The sequence below is a fragment of the Pseudorca crassidens genome, chromosome 3, assembly GCF_039906515.1.
Source record: "Pseudorca crassidens isolate mPseCra1 chromosome 3, mPseCra1.hap1, whole genome shotgun sequence".
Classification (NCBI taxonomy): Eukaryota; Metazoa; Chordata; class Mammalia; order Artiodactyla; family Delphinidae; genus Pseudorca; species Pseudorca crassidens.
This window is the reverse complement of record NC_090298.1, coordinates 93,934,687-93,947,378: the sequence shown is the minus strand read 5'-3', so window position 1 is coordinate 93,947,378 and position 12,692 is coordinate 93,934,687. Positions and strand designations below refer to the sequence as shown.

General features: G+C 38.8%; 1 protein-coding gene across 1 annotated transcript in view; it reads right to left on the bottom strand.

Annotated features, from left to right (window-relative positions):
* Positions 1-2,481: 2,481 nt before the first annotated feature.
* KCNN2 (potassium calcium-activated channel subfamily N member 2) overlaps positions 2,482-12,692 on the bottom strand; it is a 327,349-nt gene continuing 317,138 nt past the window's right edge. The window contains exons 8-10 of the mRNA XM_067731458.1: positions 12,546-12,673; positions 6,194-6,263; positions 2,482-3,285 (exon numbers count right to left, since the gene is read on the bottom strand). Coding sequence (XP_067587559.1) covers positions 2,998-3,285; positions 6,194-6,263; positions 12,546-12,673 — 486 coding nt within the window. The 3' untranslated portion in view covers positions 2,482-2,997. The remainder of the gene's footprint in view (positions 3,286-6,193; positions 6,264-12,545; positions 12,674-12,692) is intronic.

Genomic DNA, 12,692 nt, shown 5'->3' with positions numbered 1-12,692 from the left:
GGCTGTTCAAGTACATAGAGCTATAGCAAGAAGCAGATCTCAGTTCCAAACCCAATTCTGACTTGTTTTAACCCCCTATTCTTTCCATTTTGTCATTCTACTTCTCAAGACTGGGCAAAGTTGAAAGACAGTAGGGATGTAAAACTTTAATCCATCTCTCAAGATTTGAATGAAACCTAACCAACAGATTTTTCTCCCAGTTCCCATATTGTTTTGGAATATAATTATTTGATCATTACAGATACCTTGATGGAGAGTCTCTTGGAAAACTGTTGCCAATGGAGGTGAAATTAGGGAGAAAGCATATGAAATTTCCTAGATCTACTACCTGTTATGACTTTGGTTCATCATTTTTTTTGAGAGCATAGAGTCTTCTTTCTAGTGGCTAACCCATGACACTGTGTATAAGTAGGGGAAATGAAGAAAATTATTGAGGAAGGTGGTGCTATTGTAATTCACAATGATTTGTGGTGGTCATATGTTCTGGTACTGGCTGCAGAGAAAAGACAGGCTAGGATGTGGTCGGTTGAAGTGTAACAGACTCAATTAACATTAGAAATTTTGGAAAACAAAGTATAAATTAGAGAAAGTCATAGATCTCACTAAAGACTGGTTATCTAAGGAGCGCTCAGAGGATCTTTCTTAATGTTAAAAGCCATGTGGGGAGAGGCTTGGTAATATCAGGTAGAGTTGGGTTCATTCAGCAAATTGCTGACCACAAGGTCTATGCAACAGATGAGTCCTCACCTCCTCTTCAAAACTGTGGTTATTTGGTATTGTTTAAAATACAGAAACAAGAGATCATACACTTTTGTTGAATCATCACCAGTCTTCATATACTTTGTATACTTTGTATACATATACTTTGTATACATATACTTTGTATATTTCATATACAAAGAAACAGGAAAAGTAAGATCAATTTTGGACTAAAGAATTACATCCTACATGAGCTGCAGTTAATTGGGAATAGGAGAATAAACAGCAGACAATGAAATCTAAATTAAAACTCACATTCTCTTCTCTCTTCTTCAGCCAGAGGAACAATACATTATTCTTGCCCTAATCTTCTAGTGTTCTGGGATGGTGGGGCTAATTGATCAGTAAGATGATAATTAAACTGAATTCTCTGCTATTGGGCCTTTCCGTCACAGTAGAGATAGCATATACAAGAACTAGCTGCAACAATTGCAAGAAATTAATCATCTTTTCACAATATCTCTTCCTTACATCCAGTGTTCACACCAAATACTTGATATATTCTTGTATGTTACCCAGAATAAATAAAAGAAATTTTTTTATTTCATCCATGAAGTAGAAATCCTGATGGAGTAGGATTTTGCAGTTCGTTTAACTCAGCAGTATGTTCTGGTAAGCAGTGCTCTAATAGTTTTTCTTTCACTTATTTCCAGGCTTTGTCCTACACTGACATATATAAGACGTGTGAAAGAGCTTCATTTTCAGCCACTCTGGATGGGTAATAAATGGTAAGTGATTCTCAAGCAATCTACAGGAATCATACTTTTATGTCCTTGATGTTGAATGGAAATGTTTGATTTTTGCCTCAGTTATAGAGAATAGTTATGAAAGTGATTTTGTTCATTAAATTATGCAAGGTGATGAATGTATAGCTCTAGTTTTGTGTTAAAGAAGAAAAATACTTGGTATACTAGCAACTTGCAATGTCGTAAGGTACACACCAAAGGGTATGGTGCAGAATAAAGGAGAAGAGGGCAAAAGCAGATTTCTCTGAAAATGAAGGAGTCATTTTTAAGTTTAGGCCAACCCAAGAGGGTTGGTTTAAGAGCTGTCCAAATGAAGCCTTATTTTTATGATGTGTTACCCTTACCACTGACCAGCTCTTCCACACTGCTGTCACCTCAAAGGTGGTTTTTCTAAATCCACTGGATTCTTAGAGTAAATTTGGAAAGAGATGTGTTTGCAGCAGTAACTGACCAGTTCCCTTTCACAGAAACCCATCTTAAGTGCCCGTGAAACAAGCCTAATAAAACTTGTGAAATTTACTAGTTGCCATTCACCTCCCTGTACCAAACATGCACAGACCAAGAGTACAGACCATTTGCCAGGTGGTATGTGACATGTTAAGAGTTACACTCATTTATGTTGATTATGCTATTAGGAGCTGCGCCATCACGTGTATATGTGAATAAGCATGTGTGTAATCCAAACGCTTAGAGTGCATCACGGGTCCTTCATGATAAATAAATACATGTGAAGAGATGAAATAAGTAGTTTAGATCTAAATTTCTGCAACATTAGTTCATAGACAGTGGTGTACCCTGATACTTTCTTCAAGTAAATTTGCTGGTAAACTGGGAATAAAATAATTCTTGAAAGCATCTGTGCCCCTAGTTTATATACAGGCTTTGATGTAACAGCATCACTTTCCACATAATTTGGAAACAAACTGAATTAGAAATGAGACATGGGGGACTCAAAAAGAATAGTAAGCTGGCTGGGTCAAATGGTTTTGACTATAATATTTCATAATGAGAGAAAAGTCTTAGTGACTAGGGTATGGAGTAATGGAAAAGTTTCTTCCAATTGGCAAAGTGGGAAATAAAAACGATCAACATGCATCGGGTGATAATCAGTCATTTCACCTTGAAAATAATGTGAAGAGTGAACCTTTAGACATCTCAAGTGACCAAACAAGTATGTGCAGAAATTAACTTTTTTTTTTATTATATATCATATAATGTAGTAGTAAAGTCTGAAGTGCATGAATAAAAAGTTAGTGAAATTACAGGAGGAACAATCTATATAGCAATAATAGGTGCATTCCCTGTGCATCTGAAAGAAAAAAAAAAAAGAGTTTTCACTCATTTTGGCCTAAAACTTAGTGTTCAGGTTCCCAGGATTCTGACATCAGAACCCGGATAACGCTGATTAGAACCATAGGGGCTTTACAATAAAAGCTAAAATATTGACCATATGATGGCAAAAAGTCTTATTTTGTGGTTAACTGATTCTCTTCTAGCTACTCTCTGATGAAGTTGGTGGTGCTGTAGAGGAGGACCGCCGCCTCCTGGACGAGGACCGGGACCGCTCAGCATCGTAGGGGACATGCTTGTCGTAGTTCTCCATCTGAGCCTCAAGGAAATCTCTCTGCTGCTGCCTCATGGTCTGGCTTATGAGCCCAGGTAGGGCATGGATGCTACCAATCAAAGTCTCCAATTTGGTTTCCAGGGTAACGATCCTCTTCTCAAAGTCTTCACTCCTTTCGTTTAAGTCGGAAATCATGTCATACATGATGTTCTGGGTCTAGAAAACAGGATTGAGAGAATAGAGAGATGAAGAGCAAAGTTTTAATTCACTTGCCCTGGAAGCAAACTATCAACTCTCAGAGCTTGAGGGCTGGTCTCCTTTCGGTGACATGCAATGCAGCAGTGGGGTCAGCTAACTGAACACTTGACCTGGCAAAGCAAATTCAGTGTGTCCGTTCAATGCCAGGATTTAGGAAAGAAAAGATCTTAGGCCTTAATTTGATCCAGCTGCAGAAAATGGTGTGCAGGTACTGCTGGTGGTATGTCCAAGGATTTTAGGTGGTGTGCAGGTAGACAAACACGTTTTGATTTCATATTTATGTATATATTCTAATGGTTGTTAGAAAAGTTAGCATGTCAAATTCATTTTGCAACATGTAATACTAATTAGGGCAAGGCTGATTTTTAAAAACAAGCCCATTTAAAGAACAATACATAATAGTACAGATGGTATTAGGATGTAGCAGAAATTTTGAGCGTGGAATATGAATGAAGTTTAGGACAAACTGATTTGATCAAGTAATTTAGTAACTTAAAGCAATTAATATCTTTTTGCTCTCCTATGTTCCAAATTACAGGCTCTCCATTGGGTCAAATAGCATTTTTATAGATAACTGCTGAGAGAATAAAAGTTAGGGGAGACACTAAAGTTACCAATCCACCTTGTTGGCTATGGCTGAATCAGAACTAAGTGGTTTGAAATAGGAAAATGCTTTTGGTGCCCTAGAGAATTTTGCAATTGGTTGTCCTGATCAAAGGGTATTCATAACTCTGACACCCAGTTATAGTTCCGGAAATAGCCAGGAGACGGGGAAAGAAGACCTCAGGGCTGATCAGCTCAGAGCCAGAGAGGGAAGGGGGTGCTCAAGAAGGGAAGGCTGGAGACATTAACCTTAGCCCAGTGCAGCCTTTCCCAAGCCTAGACCCCTTTGGCTAAGCCTGCCCTCCTGTCTTATTTCCCTCTATAATATGTGCTCTTATCCTGCTTAACAACCTCTTAATGGTGATAAATAATGATGAACTGATTAAATAAGGGAGTTACTGTTCGGAACACAGGCACCTCCTTTGAGTTTGGCCAGGAAGACAGAGTGCATTAACTTTATTTTTACTGTTGATACATAGTCTTGAGACTATATGAGCAACATCCATTCATTCAGAAACCCTTATGGCATGGATAGTCCTGCAAACATAATAATAAGCACGGCGCTAAAGAAATAATTGAGGGGCTTCCCTGGTGGCGCAGTGGTTAAAGAATCTGCCTGCCAATGCAGGGGACACAGGTTCTAGCCCTGGTCTGGGAAGTTCCCACGTGCCGTGGAGCAGCTAGGCCCATGAGCCTGCACAACTACTAAGCCTGCACTCTAGAGCCCGTGAGCCACAACTACTGAGCCCGCGTGCCTAGAGCCCGTGCTCTGCAACAAGAGAAGCCACCACAATGAGAAGCCCATGTACCACAACGAAGAGTAGCCCCCACTAGCCGCAACTAGAGGAAAAAAATCCCACGCGCAGCAACGAAGACCCAACACAGTCAAAATGAAAAATAATTAAAAGATACAGCATCTTGCCTCATAGATATATAATTTTACTTCAAGAGACTATCTATTATATATAATAGTATATATAATATGTATTTATATATGCTATATTACATATAGTGAAATGATATATAATATATATATTATTTTCAAGGGGTCTCTTATTTTTTCATAAAAATACCCAATTTCTTTTATCATTTGATCTAGGAGTGGTGGAAGAACCTGCCCCATCTTTGTCCATGATGTGTCCCAGTGAGAACAATGTGTGTAAATACTGAGCACATCTTCAGGCCTCGTATGTGTGTGCTGCCCAGCCTAAATGAATGATATATGATCTCCCAGGGGTAAGTCATTAAATACTTCACTTATCATCTTCTATGTATAAGATATCAAATATTCATCTTCAACATATTTATACAGTATGTATTATTGATATACATTAAAAAATGAATATAATTAAGCGCGTTATTTCATGGGACTAGGACAAATGGATGTAATTTTTGGAGAATATACTGGAGGCTTTATAAAGGACATAGCAGTTATAGCAAACAAACAGCAGAACACAGGTCCAACAGAGAGTTGCCTCTTTCAAAGGATTCATGTTAACAGGCTCAACACTTACACATAAATCTATTCTAATGCCTCCTATAGAATTTAGAACATTGAAAGGTAACGTTGTCATTATTGACAAATATTCACATTTTGAAAGTGGACTTCACTTGAGAGGAACAACCAAAAATAAACCAGATAAAGCGTATAACTGATAGAAGAATTGGGGATTATTAATGTCCTTTTAAAAAGTGGTATGAAGACCTTGAATAGTCAAAACTATCTTGAGAAAGAAGAAAGGTGCTGGAGGAATCAGGCTCCCTGACTTCAGACTATAGTACAAAACTACAGTCATCAAGACAGTATGGTACTGGTACAAAAACAGACAGGTAGATCAATGGAACAGGATAGAAAGCCTGTTGCTTAAAATATATAAAAAATAATTTTATTGATGAGTCCTATTTAGCCCTGAACCTCATAGTAAAGCCTAGAATGTGGTTCTGCTCTCATAGAGATGAGACTAAACTACATATAAGCATTCCCAAAGTACTATCTCATAGTCCACTTACGTTTCTTACTGAACTTCCAAATCACTGCAAGTAGGAAAGCTTTTAGAATGGGGTTGAACAATGTAGGTAGGGAAAGTGCATATTAAGTAAGAGTTTCAGAAGAATTCTTATAAGTTGGGCCATCATGTCAGCATAGTTTGTTGGTTTGATTTGTTAAATAAGTTTGGGGTGGCCTCCTCCTGAAGCATTATTGATTTCTATGCAGTGGTTAGTTCCAATAGATGCAATCATGAGGGCTGAGACCCCAGCTTACCTTTGCCAGGTCCACCAAGGTATTTGCTTGATCATTCAGTTTCCTCTGCTCCATTTTTACACTTCTTAATCTAAAAGACAGAATCTGAAGTCAGAAAGGTTCCTTTTCTTCCCTACGACTATCGTAAGCCTTCCAAAGAGCATGCACAAAATTGACAAGAGCAAATAACTGCATGGATAATGCCTTGAATATTTGGCATAAAGTCCAAACTGGTTATGTATCTGGTACAATGAGAAGCATGCTTCCCCAACACCGCAAAAAGGAAGGGAGAGAGAAAGAGATGAGGTGTCCTTAGGACAACTATTTACTAGGTAGTTAAAGTTCAACTGAGAAAGGCTCATAAGGCTTTAACCATATGAGAAAAACCAAAACATTCCTTAAAGACCCAGTATCGTGACAAATAGACATAGGAAGAAAAATGCAAAGCAACTGGAATTTTATCAATGTTGGAAGCAGTAAGCACCTTCCTATGCCTATGTGACTAGATACAGGTGTTAGCCCTATTTAGTCTGAAATGGATTGGGTTAGGTATTTGAACCTGATGAAACACAGTGATAAGTGAGATTCTCATTAGCAAAAATAAAACTTTTATTCAACCAGCAGCAAGATAACTCAAAACACATAATTCTCTTATTCGTCATTGTATTTCACTTGACTTTTATCTTAAACTGCCATTGAATTTGAAGGGAAGCCAGACCATTTCCTTGGGAGAACTTCCTTTAATTTTTATTCTAGATAAAGGCACAGGACAATTAAAGTGTCTGACAGGTGGGATCTCTTCTACTGGTAAAGTTACCTTTAGAAACTTTTAAATATCAATGTGTGTATCTGATTGACAGTCAAAAAGCTGGTTTTCTTAAAGACAAATTCTGAATGAGTACCTACTATTCCTTAACTTATTCACAGTAATATTTCAACAAACATTTACTCAGTGCTTGTTATGTAGCAAGAAATTAAGATTTTCCAACCAGAGAAAAGTAGTTGATTGTCCTTTAAGCCAACAATTCAAAGCCATGCTCCAAAAGAGAAGCAGGTCTCTCTGAGCTGCTTTGTGAAAAACCCACGCTAACCTTATCACTTTGATGACGAGTCCTTTGCAAAGTATAGTGTTAATGTTGGAGAGAGTACGCTTGAGTATGTCCCAATTTAAATGAAAGGTAATTGGTTAAAGGGATAAAAAAAAATTCACAGGGCAAGATTTTCCTGCCAGGGAGATTTTTGTAACACATGTTCACGATGCTCAGTGATCCTGTTCTGAAATGTGGATATCCAATATGTCACCAAATCTGCTCCACAGTGAAGAGACAGTGCCTTCTGCCAGTAAGAGTTGAACTGACACCTGCTTACAACATGATCTTTAACAGTCTAAAACAGTTTAAGGTTAGAACTTGTGATTGTGACTGTGTGTTTCTTTATTAGAAGACTTGGAACTAATTTAACTGGCTCCTTTTTATGTTATTATAGTGATGGAAAATGTTTCAGTCTAAAAGAAATTTACAAACATATATTTAAATCTAATATGTTGTTGAGAAATGTTTCTCTAAGTACTTACAAGGGTTACAATTCTTGATGTGTGCCTTTTAAAAACAAGTCAAAAAAAAAAAAAACCAAACACAACAAAAAAAACCAAGCAAAGCGACTTTAAACATGTGTGGGTCATTACAGAGAAATGTACTAGAAAGACTAAGTGTCAGACATGTATTCTGTCCGCCTTGGCCCTAACCTGACATTCAGTTTCTTCATGTATGAAAAGAAGAGAGTTAGATTAGGACTTTGTTTTTGAAGTGCTGGATTTATACCAACAGAGGTGTTCTAGATGACTAAATGATACTCAAACAAGACATTAACCAATACTAGAACAGATGGAGAGAGAGTTATTCCCTTTAATTCTCTTCCAATTCTTGATTATTATAAGAAAAATGTCTCAGGCTAGTCCTATCCTGTTTTTATCTCCTAACAAACACCTGCTCTTCCCCTGTTTTTAAAAAAAGAGGGAGGAGAATCTCAGCTCAGAGCTTTCTGCAGGCAACAGCTTGTGGCTAGAATTCAATACCGGTGTTTCAATTGTCGACTGATGTTCCCTTTACCTCACTCTCCTTGCTGGGAGTGATATATTTTTAAATCCACTTATGATAGGGATTTATCATAAGCTTTCTTTTCAAATTTAGGTAAGTCATAGCAGAGCTGGCACATGAAGTTCGGGGACACCGGAGCGGAAGCCTCCAGCAACTCGTGAGGGCAGCACGGCCCTGAGCCCTACTAGCCTGGGTGAACTGCCTGAAAGGTAGGAGAACTGGTACAGAAAGCCTACGTAAGCTGCAGCTGCCAGAATAAAAGGTAACATGCAGTTGTGTTTTTCACTTCTTCCCACCACCCGCCCTCACCCCCAAAAAAGAAGAATAAGAAACATATGTTGATTTCTTCCTTGTGAACTTCACTTATCACAGGAAAATATCATGATTTTGGAACACATTTCCATAGCAGCAATCAGACTACTAAAATTCACAAATAAAGGATCCGCTTGGGTGCATGCAGCCAGTAGAAAATTCTGCGAATGTTGAGAGGAGCGGCTCACACAACTTACTTCCGAGCTCTATTTTCATTTTGTTGAAATAAAAAGACAAAACAAAAGAAAAGAAACTGTAAAATATTCTGGAACAAAATAACACAGAGTGGTGTTCATTCATGCACAGGGGGCTCGATTCATTAGCTGGAAGGTCCTGTTAAGATTCTGCAGGATTTTGGCATATCGATCAGAAAGAAATGCTATTCCATTATGTTATCATCCTTCTGCATCGCTACTCTACTTCCCCACCTGAAAGCACATAGCTTCCTCCAGAACTAGAGTTCGGAAGGAAGAAGTTGTGTAAAGTCATCTTGGCCTCTTTGAAACATGATGTTCAAGTAAACAATAGGAGACATTTTTGCCTAGTATCAAAAGATAATATTCTAAACAATAGGATTATAATTTTTGGAGGGGGGTACGTCTTTTCCAAGTTGGTCTTTTGAGAAGCCGGGGCTATTGAAGAGCCCGGTCTTCTGACAGGGGGTTAACCTAACACTCTCTGTTATAGACATCACATTTATTGGATTTCTTGGCTGTGAGACAAGTTCATGTTAATTGATGGGTCTCTAGCTGAGACCGAAGAATGAGAAACTGTAAAGTTGATACCAGAAAAAGTGGTAAAAGTTACAGAAACAGAATGCTTCATGGCACTAAGTGACGATCCCCAAAGACAGCTACGTTACTGAAGAGAGGACACAGGCCTGCAGAGTTAGGCATCCAACAGAGACTAGCAAGGTCATGTGTCCGGGAGAGAGGCTGGGAAAAGAGAAGGAGAGTTGAGATAGAGGAGGCTGGTAGAAGGGGGAGAGAGCTGCTGCAAAAGCTCTCTGGACAAATCAGAGGAGAGCAGAGGCCAGGAGAGCTCTAGCAAGTCAACTGGTACATTTTCCCTCAAGTGGCAAGGTCCGATTTCACCTGGTGCTGCCTGACAAGGCTGGGGCAGTAAAGGCAGTAAAGGCCTTGCCCTTAGGAATCGAGCCCTGTGTGCTTTCATGTATGGCTTCACTCATTAAGTTCAGTGAAAGATAATTATGCATAATTAGCATAATCTATCCACACCCAGCCCATCTACTTTTCACAAAGTATAAGTACCCTCCCACCTCAAGGAAACCCAACAGCCCCAAGACTAATTTATAAAACAATTCAGAACATTTTTGCGTTGCTTAAAGCTCATCTACTTTAGAAGTACACAAGGCTACAGAAGAAACAATGAGAAATGTCTGAAAGAAGCAGAAGAATCACGTGTGGTTTCCTCTGTTACTCTACCCAAAAACAGCATGCTGAACAACCCATGTAACCTACACCACGAAACCCTTCAGATCATGTCAGTACAGCTTGTAGCAATATGCCAATGGCCTAGGGACAGTTTTTACACTGAGTTTCACCAAAGATTTTTTGCCTTTTTTTTTTTTTTTTTTTTTTTGCGGTACGCGGGCCTCTCACTGTTGTGGCCTCTCCCGTTGTGGAGCACAGGCTCCGGACGCCCAGGCTCAGTGGCCATGGCTCACGGGCCCAGCCGCTCCGCGGCATGTGGGATCTTCCCGGAGCGGGGCACGAACCCGTGTCCCCTGCGTCGGCAGGCAGACTCTCAACCACTGCGCCACCAGGGAAGCCCCTGCCTAACATTTTATTATAAGAATGTTCAAACCTAAAGCAAAGTTGAAAAAGTTTTATAATGACCACCCATAAATTGTCCCCCAGGGTTTTGAGTGTGAATGTATTCCACACTTAAGAGTTCTATGACAATTTATATAAATATAGAAATACCCACTATTTACACATGGCTACAGAATTATATGACAAAAATTGTCAAAGCGTTTGCTTTTTTTTTGGTTATAAGGAAATTTATCAATGGCATCAAAGGCAAGTCACGTTTCATTACATATTGACCAGGTAAGTTACACTAACAGGAAGGGACACAAATACAATCCTGGAGGAAATGGGATGTGTGGATGCTCAACCCAAAGACTGACCCACTTGCCTACTTCCACGTCATCTCACATCCTTTCCATCCTGGGACACCACATTTTCTCACACCCGCAAAGGTAAGTATTCTTTTTAATAGATCTGAACAATATAGGTTAGTATCGAAACATACAAAGAATGATTTCTCCACAGTATACCATGTGTACCTCTTGTATGAATGTTGCGGTTATTGTGTTGTATATGGTTTGGGGGCTGTAGGAATGATCACTCTACCAGGAAATTTTACCAGGTGACCCTTGAGGGAGAGGTAAAGGCTCAGCATCTCTCAGGGGACCCACTCTCTTAGGTCTAAGCTTCAAGGAGTCAAGATGTGGAGGCAAGTGGTCCTAGGTGGTGGCACCTGGTTATAAAGGTAGCTGTGAGCTCCAGGGAGCGAATTCCTGCTTGTGAGCCAGATCGAACACAATGTTGCTCTCTGTGTTTTTCACTTTTACTCTCTCCCAGACTTTGAAAGAGTACTCGCTTAAAATTCTTTTCCTTATATGGGGAAAATGCATAGTTGTGTGTCCAGTCAAGTCACAGAGCTAAAGGAGAAATAATGTCACTTTGGTGTTGATGGCAGCAAGGGAAAGAACATGTGTGAATTGCTAAGAGTAGCAATGAGGACCAGCTTACTCTACCATATATGCAGAGTCTCCTATTTTAGAGCTCAGGGTGCTTGGATTTTATTTTCATTAAGAAAGGTAGCAACTTCTATACAAGTACATGTATGTCTATAATTATAGACATATTCCACATTTTCAGTGATACCTATTTAAGAAGGAGAGTGGATGGCAGATGAAGAGGTGAAAGATGAATGCTTGGTGATTTTCAACGGAATGTGAGTGTAATATACATATGAATTCCCTAAATATGTAAAATTAACACTTCAGCCTCAGAACTTCCTGTCTGCTGTACTAATTAGCTCTAAGAAAACACATCTCCCTTTATAATCAGGATACCTAGTATTTACCTACCTTTCCACGATTACCCTGGTAGGTTGCATGAGAAAAGCCACTTTTCTGACCCACAAAATGTGATGCGTCTGCCCTGCCCCATACAGAAATGGCATTAAGAGCAAAGCTGCATGGCATCATAACTGACACCCGCATAATGTACTTACGGTAAGGATGCTGCCAGCCTGGGGGAGAAAGACCTGGTGCTTTCAAATTATCATTGAAACTTGCTAGATAGAGATTTGTATTTTACAAATCTATGATGGTAGGTATAACAATAACAATAAAATGGCACGAAGGACTTAAACAAATTGAATAACAGTGGCCTCGATGAAGTCAGAATAATGACTGCAAGGCCTATAGGAACTCTAAACTCTATAATGAACACATAGCATCTAGAAAATCCCCCAAGTTCTGAGTGAAAACTAATTTAAAAATTCGAGTATTAAGTCAATTGTACGTACTACCTTCATATAAAGATGCTTGGCAGTATGTTAATTTCTTTAAAGAGTCTGTAGTAGATACAAACTAAACATCTTAGAGCAAACTATATGAGTAAGTAAATCAAGAAATACAATTTTAACTAAAATTATTGCTTCTATCTAAAAAAAGAAACTGAATAGACCCTTTAATTAATATATTATGCGGCTATTCTCCCAATAATAAATGATTTTTAACCATCAAATGAACTGACAAATGAAATCCTGAGAAAAATTATGGAATTATTAAAATGCCAAATAACGTCTTCTGGGAACAAACATGATAATGTTCTCTTTTTCCCTCCCGCATGAAAGAAGAATAAGCAGGTGCAAGAATTAAAACCCAGAGATACAAATGCAGAATGAAAGAGGAGAATGGTACTTACTGATGAATAGCTTGCAAGAATTTCCGTTGATGTTTTCTGACTTTTGCATGATCTATCTTTTTTACTAGCTTTGTATTTTTGTAAATTAGCCATGTTTCCCTGAGTACATTGGCAGCTGCGTTTTTCACCTGTTAGGAAAAGAAACAA